The 14,263-nt window shown below is 37.7% G+C and overlaps 1 protein-coding gene and 1 non-coding gene across 2 annotated transcripts; one reads left to right on the plus strand and one right to left on the minus strand.

Moving 5' to 3' along the window:
* Window positions 1–5,206: 5,206 nt before the first annotated feature.
* LOC121172962 (uncharacterized) lies at window positions 5,207–7,334 on the plus strand (the record flags this gene model as incomplete). Its single annotated transcript, XM_041006190.1, has 3 exons — window positions 5,207–6,097; window positions 6,317–6,472; window positions 6,525–7,334. Coding segments are annotated over 3 exons (1,857 nt in total), but the record flags the coding sequence as incomplete, so codon positions are not given.
* On the minus strand, window positions 5,471–5,577 carry LOC112998199 (small nucleolar RNA R71). Its single transcript, XR_003263239.1, has one exon. It is a non-coding gene; the product is annotated as a small nucleolar RNA R71 (small nucleolar RNA).
* Window positions 7,335–14,263: the final 6,929 nt, after the last annotated feature.

The raw sequence follows: 14,263 nt of genomic DNA on the forward strand, positions 1-14,263 counted from the left end.
GACCTCACATTACTTGTTTCAAGATGATGTGACTGCACAATGCTTTTTATGAGACAATTTGACTAAACACTATTTTTTCCAGAGACTTGGGTAAATTGCAAAGTGTTGTCAATTTTGAATGTCATTTTACTCTGGTACATGGTGCACTAGAAATCCATTACTACTTTTAGACTTAAATTTAAATTGTGAGTTTTCAATTCAAAGTCAGCTTTCTGTAAATAATAGAGACTTGATTAATTTGCATAGACTTAAAAATTTCAAGTGTTTGCGTTTTAGGTAATTGTCATTTTTTTTTTATTTTCGTTGTTAACATAAACTGAAACAAATGATTTATTTCATTACATAATGTAAGTACTACAAACAACAACAATGGAATGAAGTAGGCAATGCAAATTCACAATGACATAATGTTAAAGTAATGAACACCGACATAGCACACCATGGGAAAACCTCAAAGCAAAAATAAGTAACACACAAATCATCCCCAGATTACCAACCTCGTTTGAATATTGGTTCATGGGAAGGAAACATGTTACTCTCACTATCACTATCACTACCATGGTCTTTGACCCAAAAATCTACATTGTTCTCGTATTCATCTAATAAGTCCTCAAGATTGGAGGTTGAGTCATGTTGGTTGTTTGATGGGTTACTGTTGTTACAAATTGTGACAAACAACTCCACAAAAGGTAGTGTTATGTTGTTGTAAAAAATGTTGAACTTCTATCGAACATCATGATCATCTCTCAGATAAAACATGTGTACATATGTGGTTGTCCTGGCTCAAATATGGAGCATCAAAAGTGGAGATGTTGGAGATGTTGGTGTGGTTCAATGTTTATTTTTTGTTGAACAAGTTCAACCAATTGCGTAAGGGTTAGGACCTTGTTGACCATGAAAGTTTTTGTATTGTTACTAATGAAGGTGGTGCCCTCACTAGTGTTGCAGATTTGGCCATTGTAGTAAACACAAACATATGCAGTTGGGTGACGCATAGTGGTAGGGGTTCATATGAATATTTGAAATTTTTACGAATGTCTTTAGCTAGTAGTGGTATTTATAGAATTTGTCAATTGTGTGCAGGTATTCACTGTGCAGTCACATGCATTGGTAATTGGCATAAGAGCCTATCTAGCACATGGCCTCGAGATGCGATAAGGGTCAATACATTGAGCAATAATAATAAAAAAAAGAGTTTGAATCATTCACACAGGCTTTTGTATGTTGTGTGCAGGTGTTCAACGCGCGATCACATGCACTGGTAATTGACATGCGAACCTGACCAGCACATAGGCTCGAGATGCGATAAGGCTTTTTGGATTCTTTGACGTGAAAACTATGAAATGAATTTGACACAGATATTTTTAATGTATTGGACATAAATTTTATAAATTGCATAACATGCTCACTTAAACATTGTTTTAAGGGTCGAAAACATTTTTTTTTTGCTATTAATTTGAGGTTCTTCTTGATGAAACTGTTACAAGATATATTTTTGGAGATTCTTTGATGTAAAAACTATGAAATAAATTTGCCACAGATATTTTTAATGTATTTGACACAAATTTTATAAATTGCATAACACAACCACTTAAACATTGTTTTAAGGGTCAAAAACATAGTTTTTTTGCTATCAATTTGAAGTCCTTCTTGATGAAACGGTTACACAATATATGTTTTTTTGGATTCTTTGAGATGAAAACTGAAATAAATTTGCCACATATATTTTTCATGTATTGGACATAAATTTTATAAATTTCATAACATGACCACTTAAACATTATTTTAAGGGTCATAAATATAACTTTTTTTGCTATTAATTTGTGGTCTTTCTTGAAGAAACTGTTACATGATATATTTTTTGGATTCTTTGACGTCAAAACTATGAAATAAATTTACCACAAATATTTTTAATGTATTGGACATAAATTTTATGCATGGCATAATATGGTCACTTAAACATTATTTTAAGGGTCGAAAACATAGTTTTTATTTTTTTATTTTTTGCTATTTATTTGAGGTCTTTCTTGATGAAACTGTTATATGATATATTTTTTTTGGGTTCTTTGACGTCAAAACTATGAAATAAATTTGCCACAAATATTTTTAATGTATTAGACATAAATTTTATAAATTGCATAACATGACCACTTAAACATAACATAACATGGCATGACCACTTTAACATAATTTTTAAAACTACATTAGAAGGATACTTAAACATAGTTGATCCCATTATCACAATATTTTATACTTTAATGACTAAGACGATGATCAATCCCATAGGGCGATGGACGTCGATTATGTTGCGGATTTCTTCTCTCCTGTATGATGGGTTCTCCCTTATGATGTTGTTGTTTTGTCTCAGGGTTTTGACTATGGATTGGTACAATTGAAGAACTTTGTCCTTGCTCTCCAAACAAATATGGTGCATCTAACTAGTGTAAAAAAGTTAAATATGATGCCGCAGAATTTGGTGTATTCAAATTGACACCAAATAAATTGGTCATCCATTCATGGTTAGTTGCATTGACTGACTCGCGAGCTTGGTCAAAAGTTTGATGAACATGTGATGGAGTACAAAACATTGACTGAGGATGTGGAACTAGAAAATGTGTTTCTTCAATGATTGTCCCTGCAACATTATGGGCAACAGATAATAACAAAATAGATTTTGCCTATACCATTCCATATACTCCGGTGTATGTGTCACTGACCCTTTAACCCGTTGTCCAGTTAAAACATCATTGTGTTTGTTTTTCCTAGATATTAATCCACCCCACATGATATTTCATCCAATCACTATAATGATTGTCTTGCGTGTTAATCTGGAGAAGTCGATCAAGATTCATGGGATGAACATTGATGTGCCATCATTTTCTTCTATTTTCTAAACCCTTTTTGCACCATTTTAATTATTGATTGGTCTTAATTGTCAATTAATTAGGCAGTTTTATAATTTGGGCTCATTTAGCTAATTTGATGTTTTTAATCTAATTTCAGGAATTAATGAAACATTGGGCTTAATCCGAATTTTGGTTGTGGACTTGAAGAGGGCAAATAAAGCAGCGCTTACCTTAGTTAATTTCTAATTAGGAAATTTCGCAATTTTATTTTATGTTGTTCAGTGTTTATTTCGTTTTGGGCCAGAGTATTGTAATAGGGCCCAGTGACTTTGAGTGACTCTTTTTAAATAGCTGCCTTGGGATTCGTGTAGGGGATTCTATTCTGTTATGCTATTCATCATTCAGAGCTTTGTTTTAGGGTTTTTCGTTTTTCTGTTTTGATGCTTCTGAGTTCGTAATGCAATTTTACATTTTCTGCTTCTAATTACAATTTCGTTCTTGCTTCTTCTTCTACTCTCATTTACGTTTCTGTTCCATTTTACATTTCCGTTCATTTACGTTTCTGCTTCATGTTTCAATTGCATTTTCTGTTTGAATCCATGGAAGGCTAGATTTTCTGGTGTTGTTTCCTTTTGAAGACGAAGCCCAACTCTCTTTGAGGTTTCGCTTGTAATGTGGTTTCCTGGCAGTTTTCCCTTCACCAGTTATCCCAATTTCGTGAATATTAATCAGTGCACGCTTCGTGTTCGATTAATTGCCTCTGAGCCTAACTTGCGTTCATGCTTAATGGACGAAGGGCTAACTGGTGTATGTGGTGCCTAATCACGTATTGAAAACCCTAAGTTGATTTTCGCTTAGTAAATTGAAATAGGGTTGGATTAAGTGGTTGACTGTTAGGGACGAATTCTCCATAACCCAGGATAAGAGAGTGACTTCTGAATCAGAGGAAACAACCCGTTTTTAATATTAGTAGTTTCGTATTCCATTTTATTTGTTCTGCTCTTTAATTACCAAACAACCAACCCCCCCATCGTTACTGTTACTACAAGCATATTATGAACATTTGGCTTGTCACTGCTCGTTGGGAAACGACCTAGGATCACTTCCTAGTTACTGCATTTTCATGTTTATTTGATTCGGGTACGGCCTCGATCAAATTTGGCGCCGTTGCCGGGGAGCAGTGTCCAAAGGTTCATAATAGATAGCTAGTGTTGTGTGTTTAATCCTTTCGTGTTTTATGTTTAATTGTTAGTATTGTGTTAGTATGTGTGTTAGTGTTGTTTAGTGTCCTGGTATTTTGTTTAATGTGTGTTCTGTTTCAGTTTTCTCATTAAGCGTTTCCCCTGTTTCAGTCTTGTGTGTTTTGCTGTGAAGATTGTGCTTGAAAACAGAGTAGTAGTAGAAATCAGCTTGCGGCAAAAACAGAGTAATAGTAGAAATCAGCTAGAGACGGATTTTAGCGACCACCCATGCTGAATTAATTGGGATTTTTTGTTTTAGTAGCTAGGGTTGTTATTTTTGGCTTAATTTTTTTGTGGTAACTTCTTTTAATCCATATTTTGTGGGAAAAATAGCTAGAGCCTTTAGTTTGGTCAGATTTGAAAGTTCCAAAAAACTAGCAAATTTTGTGTTTGTCAAAACTTCAAACGGCCATAACTTTTGCTCCGGTTATCAGAATCGCAATTATTATATATGCATTTGGGGTAGAAAAAAATTTCCTACGTCATGGCAGCCTGCCATAGGCCGGCTGAGGTCTCCATCGTCCAAAAAAAGCGATTTTGTCAAAAGTTTTTTATTTTTCAAGTTTTATTCACTTATTTTTCTTAACCTACCAATTTTAGCTTTCATAGTTAGACTTTGAATTTTTGTCCGAAATTTTTTGTGCTATCTTCTCATCATTTTATAAGGTTGCTCACAAAATTTCATGTCATTTGGATATCATTTGAGGGTAGCTGTAGTTCAAACCTACACCTTTATTTACATGACAAGGCAACTAGTTGTGTGCATGCTGAATGTAGTGTATGACTAGAGACAATCCATCTGACTTACAACCCTTTGATCCTGAGATAGATAGGACATTTCATAGATTAGTTAGGCATCATTTTATACCTTTTGATCATTCTGAGCATTCCATAATTGGTGAATCTGTGCATTCTGTTATTGGTGATTTTGAACATCCTGATCTTGAGCATTATAATTTTGAGCATTCTGATTCTGAGCATTCTGATTTTGCACATTCTGAGAACATGGCACAACCTCCACCTCGTGAGAGGACTCTAAGGGAAATGGCTGCACCTGATTTCACCTATGAAAGCTTATGCATCCAATACCCTGATGAGGATGTCCCATATGTTCTTAAAACTGGACTGATTCATTTGCTTCCAAAGTTTCATGGCCTTGCAGGTGAAGACCCGCACAAACATTTGAAAGAATTTCACATTGTCTGCTCAACCATGAAACCCCCAGATGTCCAAGAGGATCACATATTTCTGAAGGCTTTTCCTCATTCATTAGAGGGAGTGGCAAAGGACTGGCTGTATTACCTTGCTCCAAGGTCCATCACGAGCTGGGATGACCTTAAGAGAGTATTCTTAGAAAAAATTTTCCCTGCTTCCAGGACCACAGCCATCAGGAAGGATATCTCAGGTATTAGACAACTCAGTGGAGAGAGCCTGTATGAGTACTGGGAGAGATTTAAGAAACTATGTGCCAGTTGCCCCCACCATCAGATTTCAGAACAGCTTCTTCTCCAATACTTTTATGAAGGACTCAGTAATATGGAGAGAAGTATGATAGATGCTGCCAGTGGTGGAGCCCTTGGAGACATGACTCCTGCTGAAGCCAGAAATTTAATTGAGAAGATGGCCTCCAACTCCCAGCAGTTTAGTGCCAGAAATGATGCCATAGTCATTAGAGGAGTGCATGAGGTAGCTACAAACCCATCTGCATCATCTGAAACTAAGAAGCTTGAAGGCAAACTGGATGCGTTGGTCAACTTGGTAACCCAGCTGGCCTTGAATCAGAAATCTGTACCTGTCGCAAGGGTTTGTGGTTTGTGCTCCTCTGCTGACCACCATACAGACCTTTGCCCTTCCATGCAGCAACCTGGAGCAATTGAGCAGCCTGAAGCTTATGTAGCAAATATATACAATAGACCTCCTCAACCTCAGCAGCAAAATCAACCACAGCAGAGCAATTATGACCTTTCCAGCAACAGATACAACCCTGGATGGAGGAATCACCCTAACCTCAGATGGTCCAGCCCTCAGCAACAACAACAGCAGCCTGCTCCTTCCTTCCAAAATGCTGCTGGCCCAAGCAGACCATACATTCCTCCACCAATCCAACAACAGCAACAACCCCAGAAACAACCAATAGTTGAGGCCCCTCCACAACCTTCCCTCGAAGAACTTGTGAGGCAAATGACTATGCAGAACATGCAGTTTCAGCAAGAGACCAGAGCCTCCATTCAGAGCTTAACCAATCAGATGGGACAATTGGCTACTCAATTGAATCAACAACAGTCCCAAAATTCTGACAAGCTGCCTTCTCAAGCTGTCCAAAATCCCAAAAATGTCAGTGCCATTTCATTGAGGTCGGGAAAGCAATGTCAAGGACCTCAACCCGTAGCACCGTCCTTATCTGCAAATGAGCCTGCCAAACTTCACTCTATTCCAGAAAAAAGGTGATGACAAAAATTTACCTAACAATTTCTGTGCAGGTGAATCTTCTTCCACAGGTAATTCTGATTTGCAGAAGCAGCACATTCCCCCTCTTCCATTCCCTCCAAGAGCAGTTTCCAACAAAAAAATGGAAGAGGCAGAGAAAGAGATCTTGGAAATGTTTAGAAAAGTAGAGGTAAACATACCTCTGTTGGATGCAATAAAGCAAATTCCAAGATATGCCAAATTCTTGAAGGAGCTGTGCACTAATAAGCGGAAGCTTAAAGGAAGTGAACGAATTAGCATGGGCAGAAATGTCTCCGCATTGATTGGTAAATCTGTTCCTCAAATTCCTGAAAAATGCAAAGATCCAGGTACATTCAGCATACCTTGTATCATAGGAAATAGTAAGTTTGACAATGCCATGCTAGATTTAGGAGCTTCTGTTAGTGTTATGCCTCTGTCTATTTTTAATTCTCTATCTCTAGGCCCCTTGCAGTCAACTGATGTGGTAATTCATTTAGCTAATAGAAGTGTTGCCTACCCTGTTGGTTTCATAGAAGATGTCTTAGTTAGAGTTGGTGAACTGATTTTCCCTGTTGATTTTTATATTTTGAATATGGAAGATGGATTTTCTCAAGGATCAGTTCCCATCATTCTAGGCAGACCCTTTATGAAAACTGCTAGAACTAAGATAGATGTTTATGCAGGCACACTATCTATGGAATTTGGTGACATAACTGTTCATTTTAATATTCTGGATGCTATGAAATACCCATCTGAAGATCTTTCTGTATTTCGTGCTGAAATAATTGACCATGTTGTTGATGAATACATGACTGATCTTTATTCTAATCTGCATGCCTCTCACTCTTCATGCATTGAGTCTGAAATTGTACTTGATCATATGTCTGAATTTGATGCTGAGAGTGAATCTGAGAGTGATATTGATTGCATGCCTGGAGGTGGTGTTTTACCTCTTGAGATTGATTTTATAGAGTCAGATAGGACTAACCATGTTTCAGGAAGTACACATACCTCTGACTTTCTTTATGAGGTAAAGGCTGAGAAACCATCTCCTTCTACCACTGTCCAGCCGACCACACCAGAATTGAAGCCTCTGCCATCAAATTTAAAATACGCTTACTTGGATGATAGCAAGAGTTTTCCACTGATTATATCTGCCTCCCTTGCTGATGAACAAGAGGAGAAGTTGTTGTCAGTTCTCAAGAAGCATAAGAAGGCTATAGGCTGACCCTGGCGGACATTCCTGGTATTAGCCCATCCACATGTATGCATCGAATAAATTTAGAGGATGGAGCTAAACCAGTAAGACAACCACAGAGAAGACTCAACCCGGGGATTCTTGATGTAGTAAAGAAGGAGATAACCAAGCTTTTGCAAGCTGGAATCATTTATCCTATCTCTGATAGCCAATGGGTGAGTCCCGTCCAGGTAGTCCCGAAGAAGACTGGCCTCACAGTGATCAGAAATGAGAAGGAGGAGCTGATTCCTACTCGGGTGCAGAACAGTTGGAGAGTCTGCATTGACTATAGGAGGCTGAACCAGGTTACCAAAAAGGTCCATTTTCCCCTGCCATTCATTGACCAGATGCTTGAACGCCTGGCAGGTAAATCCCACTACTGTTTCCTTGATGGTTTTTCTGGTTATATGCAAATTACTATTGCTCCTGAGGATCAGGAAAAGACCACATTCACCTGCCCCTTCGGCACTTTTGCTTATAGGAGGATGCCTTTCGGCCTGTGCAATGCCCCTGGTACCTTCCAGCGGTGCATGATTAGTATTTTCAGTGATTTTTTAGAAAATTGCATAGAGGTGTTTATGGATGATTTCACTGTATATGGATCCTCTTTTGATGGTTGTTTGAATAGTTTGGAAAAAGTTTTGAATAGATGTATTGAAACTAACCTTGTTCTAAATTTTGAAAAATGTCATTTTATGGTTGAGCAAGGTATAGTTTTAGGCCACATTATTTCCAATAAGGGTATTGAAGTAGATCCTGCAAAAATTTCTGTTATTTCACAATTGCCTTACCCCTCTTGTGTGCGAGAGGTGCGATCTTTTCTTGGTCATGCAGGATTCTACAGGCGCTTTATAAGGGATTTTAGCAAAGTAGCCCTTCCACTGTCCAACTTGTTGCAAAAGGAGGTGGAGTTTGACTTTAATGACAGATGCAAAGAGGCTTTTGATTGCCTCAAAAGAGCGTTGACTACCACCCCCATCATCCAGGCACCCGATTGGATAGCCCCTTTTGAGCTTATGTGTGATGCATCAAATTATGCATTGGGGGCTGTCCTTGCTCAGAAAATTGATAAATTGCCCAGGGTGATATATTATGCTTCTAGGACTTTAGATGCTGCCCAAGCAAATTATACTACTATTGAGAAAGAGCTTCTAGCCATAGTTTTTGCTCTTGAAAAATTTCGATCTTATTTGCTTGGTACTCGCATTATTGTTTATACTGACCATGCAGCTCTAAAGTACTTGTTGAAGAAGGCTGATTCTAAGCCTAGGTTGATCCGATGGATGCTCTGGCTCCAAGAGTTTGACTTGGAGATCCGTGATAGGAGCGGAGCACAAAATCTAGTTGCTGATCATTTGAGTCGGATCGAACGTGTCTCTGATGTAGATTCACCTATTCGGGATGATTTCCCGGATGATCATTTGTATATATTGTATAGTATTTCTGACTCTCTTTCTACTCCCTGGTTTGCTAACATTGTCAATTATTTAGTTGCCTCTGTTTTTCCTCCCTTAGCATCTAAGGCCCAAAAAGATAAGATTAAAAGTGATGCTAAACATTTTATTTGGGATGACCCCTACTTGTGGAAATTGTGCAGTGATCAGGTCATTAGACGGTGCATTCCAGATCATGAGACTGACTCAGTCCTGCAGTTCTGTCATTCTTCCGCACCGGGAGGTCATCTGGGTGTTCAAAGGACAGCTCGCAAAGTGCTTGATTGTGGTTTTTATTGGCCCACCATCTTTAAAGATGCGTGGAAGATCTGCAGCACTTGTGAGCAGTGTCAGAGAGCAGGAAATACACTTACATGGCGACAACAAATGCCTCAGCAACCTATGCTATTCTGTGAGGTGTTTGATGTCTGGGGTATAGATTTCATGGGTCCTTTTCCTGTCTCTTTTGGTTATGTTTACATTCTCCTTGCAGTTGATTATGTTTCAAAATGGGTGGAAGCCAAGCCCACTAGAACTAATGATGCTAAAGTTGTCGCAGACTTTGTCAGGTCTAATCTGTTTTGCAGGTTTGGAGTACCTAAAGCAATTGTTAGTGATCAAGGAACCCATTTTTGCAATAGGACAATGCATGCCCTGCTTAAAAAGTACGGGGTGGTACACAGAGTATCCACACCATACCACCCCCAAACTAATGGACAGGCAGAAATTTCTAACAGGGAAATCAAGAGAATTCTAAAGAAGATTCAGCCAAGCAGGAAAGATTGGAGTACCAGGCTTGATGATGCTCTCTGGGCACATCGGACTGCCTACAAAGCACCCATAGGAATGTCTCCTTATCGGGTTGTCTTTGGAAAGGCATGTCATCTTCCAGTGGAAATTGAGCACAAAGCATACTGGGCAGTGAAGACTTGCAACTTCTCTATGGATCAAGCTGGCGAGGAAAGGAAGTTGCAACTGAGTGAGTTAGATGAAATCCGCCTAGAAGCCTACGAGAATGCCAAGTTCTACAAAGAAAAGACCAAGAAGTTCCATGATAGCATGATAGTTAAAAAAGACTTCGTGGTTGGGCAAAAAGTGTTATTGTATAATTCTAGGCTTGGACTCATGAGTGGTAAGTTGAGGTCTAAGTGGATTGGTCCTTTTGTTGTTACTAATGTTTTTCCTTATGGTACAGTTGAGATCAAAAGCGACTCCACAAATAAGAGCTTCAAGGTCAACGGACATCGACTTAAGCCATTCCTCACGAACCCTTCTTTAGTGGACGTAGTGGTGGAAGAGACTTCCTTACTCCACCCTACTCTTCCTCCACCATGACTTAGGGAGTTTTTCTTTTCCTATCTCCTTCTTTGCTTTTATTACACTTGTCCGATTCTCTTTGATGATTTAATTGTTTTTAATCTTTTAATTGTGCTACATTGAGGACAATGTGTTGTTTAAGTATGGGGGGGGGAGTGTTCTTTGGTTTTGCTAGTTTTGATGGTTTTGTTAATTTGTTAGTTGTGTTAATTTGTTAATGTTGTTAGTTTCGTCGGATTTTTAGTTTAATATTTTGGGTCAATTTTGTGTGCACATACGACTTTGCATGTTTTTCTTTGAATTATAGGATATGTTCAAGAAATGGGTAATTGTTTTGGAAATAAAAGTTCTTGACATTTTGTGACTTGAAATCCTTGATTCTTCTCTACTCATGATAGTTTTGAAAGCTCAATTTGAAAGTGATGATTTTACCTTTGTGAGAATTTGAGCCATCCATCATTATAATCATTTGGTGTGTTTTGCCCCATTGATTGCTTGCACAATAGCCTTGGCTTGATTCTTGTTGATGCGTCCTAATTCACATGCATATTTGGAAATGATTAAGGCAATTTTGTTCTTATAAGCTTCTAGCCAAATGGACTTACCTTGAATTAATTCCTTTGATAGCCCTTTTGAGCCTTGTTTCCCTTTCCTTGTTTTGAAGCTCACTACAAGCCTTAAGTGAAAAACCATGATATTACCATATCCTTAAGGAATTTTGGAGCTTTGGAATTGTTTTGGGAATAAGTGTGGGGGGTTTTTGTTTCATTGGACAACTTGTTTTGTTGGCTATGCTTCACGATGTATTTTGGGCCATACTTGATGTACATTGTATATTGGTTAAATGTTGGACATGCTGAATGAAATGTTGTTTCTCAAAGGCTAAAGAGTAAAAAAAAAAAAAAAAAATTCGAAAAAAAAAATTCGAAAAAAGAAAAAGAAAAGCAATAAAGTTGAGTGAATAAGATCTTAAATGGCACAAGAATGATGAAACTCTTGGTTCTACTCTTCATGTTTAATTTTTATCTTTACTTCTTTTTATTTTCTTATTTTTCTTAAAATGCACTTATTCCCCTTTGCTCCTCTATTCCTTTGGGATTTAGCCACTTATTCCATATTTCTCCATACCTTGTCCTTGGCCCCATTACAACCTTAAAAGACCTTTTGATCCTCATGTGCTTGTGTTTATGGGTTGATTGTCAATTTTAGAATCTTGCCAAGTTTATGTGGTGTTTGCTTTCATGGGTGCTTTGAGGGTAAATAGTAGCCTAGACACTTGAGAGATAGAGTGTATATCTTGTGAGGCTTTATCACTTTTCATTCTTGAGCTGATTAACTATTTTGCCATGATTGGGTTGCTTGGATGATTTTCATGAATGTCTTGACTTTTTGGATCTCCTTATGTTAGATGTTACCCATTCCTTTCATTCCTTGATGTTCATTGAGAAATATGTGAATGTTTTTGTTTGTCTCCCTCTGATATCCTTGGATTTTGTTCTTTGTTTCATTTTGCCCAGGAGTGCAAAAGGCTAAGTATGGGGGGTTTTGATGTGCCATCATTTTCTTCTATTTTCTAAACCCTTTTTGCACCATTTTAATTATTGATTGGTCTTAATTGTCAATTAATTAGGCAGTTTTATAATTTGGGCTCATTTAGCTAATTTGATGTTTTTAATCTAATTTCAGGAATTAATGAAACATTGGGCTTAATCCGGATTTTGGTTGTGGACTTGAAGAGGGCAAATAAAGCAGCGCTTACCTTAGTTAATTTCTAATTAGGAAATTTCGCAATTTTATTTTATGTTGTTCAGTGTTTATTTCGTTTTGGGCCAGGGTATTGTAATAGGGCCCAGTGACTTTGAGTGACTCTTTTTAAATAGCTGCCTTGGGATTCGTGCAGGGGATTCTATTCTGTTATGCTATTCATTATTCAGAGCTTTGTTTTAGGGTTTTTCGTTTTTCTGTTTTGATGCTTCTGAGTTCGTAATGCAATTTTACATTTTCTGCTTCTAATTACAATTTCGTTCTTGCTTCTTCTTCTACTCTCATTTACGTTTCTGTTCCATTTTACGTTTTCGTTCATTTACGTTTCTGCTTCATGTTTCAATTGCATTTTCTGTTTGAATCCATGGAAGGCTAGATTTTCTGGTGTTGTTTCCTTTTGAGGACGAAGCCCAACTCTCTTTGAGGTTTCGCTTGTAATGTGGTTTCCTGGCAGTTTTCCCTTCACCAGTTATCCCAATTTCGTGAATATTAATCAGTGCACGCTTCGTGTTCGATTAATTGCCTCTGAGCCTAACTTGCGTTCATGCTTAATGGACGAAGGGCTAACTGGTGTATGTGGTGCCTAATCACGTATTGAAAACCCTAAGTTGATTTTCGCTTAGTAAATTGAAATAGGGTTGGATTAAGTGGTTGACTGTTAGGGACAAATTCTCCATAACCCAGGATAAGAGAATGGCTTCTGAATCAGAGGAAACAACCCGTTTTTAATATTAGTAGTTTCGTATTCCATTTTATTTGTTCTGCTCTTTAATTACCAAACAACCAACCCCCCCCCATCGTTACTGTTACTACAAGCATATTATGAACATTTGGCTTGTCACTGCTCGTTGGGAAACGACCTAGGATCACTTCCTAGTTACTGCATTTTCATGTTTATTTGATTCGGGTACGGCCTCGATCAAACATGAATATCTTGATGTAGACCAAATTATAGATTGACCTAGTTTGTTTGATGCAATTCCATGATGGAAAAACAAATAATTGCAGTACATGAAGACCAAATGTCCCTGTCTCTGTATGCATGTCATGGTAGGTGCTCTTAAAGTCCTATATAGGACCCAAGAAAACTGAAATACATGTTAACAATGCAACATTAGTAAATGTTAATATGTACATATTGATGATGCGGTTGATGATAGTAATATAACTGATGACTCTCCATATGATCTGTATGAGATCTATACCTGTCCAAGACACCATGAGGTGTGCCCCTATGTTCTAATCTACCACCACTTCATTTGAAATGTAAATGACACAAAGCCACTATTAATTGTAATATTATAATGCCTGTCATTGAAATTAAATATTTTTTTCATTATTTGTAATAACCTTTTAGCTAGCAGATAAGTTGTTTCGGGCCGTTGGACTCTTGATGCAATAAAAGGCATGCGGTACCAAACCCATGACTACAATAGTATGACACAACCACCCATAACTCTACCAACCTCCGATGATGCCTGACACAGTTCTCTGTACAGGTTTGCTAAACATGCAGAACCCCAACTATATTTTTTATGTTGTTGAAGTCACATAATAGGTTCAAATACATTAGATGAACTCTATTTCTAGATTTATCAAGTATTAAAACACCACCAATCATGTACATTATGTAAGCTTTACACCTGTATTCTAGTTGGTGTATTATTGGTTCTTTAGGTAATGGTGCACACAAGATGCTAAGCAACCATGACAGTTTTAGTACAGATCCCTTATGTGCATTATTTGGAGGGACTTCGCCTAATAACTCGTCACATAACTCATCCCAATGTAAGAAGCTAGGTCCTATCACAACACGACGATCGACCTTAATGCCTAGATGTAGTGCAATATCTTTGAGTGTGATGGTTCACTCACCCTATGGCAAGTGAAAGGTGTGTGTTTTAGGTCTCCATTGTTCAACCAATGTAGTGATCAATCCAGGATCAATTATGCACTATTTGATTAGGACAATGTGTT

The sequence above is a fragment of the Glycine max genome, chromosome 10, assembly GCF_000004515.6.
Source record: "Glycine max cultivar Williams 82 chromosome 10, Glycine_max_v4.0, whole genome shotgun sequence".
In the NCBI taxonomy this organism is placed as follows: domain Eukaryota; kingdom Viridiplantae; phylum Streptophyta; class Magnoliopsida; order Fabales; family Fabaceae; genus Glycine; species Glycine max.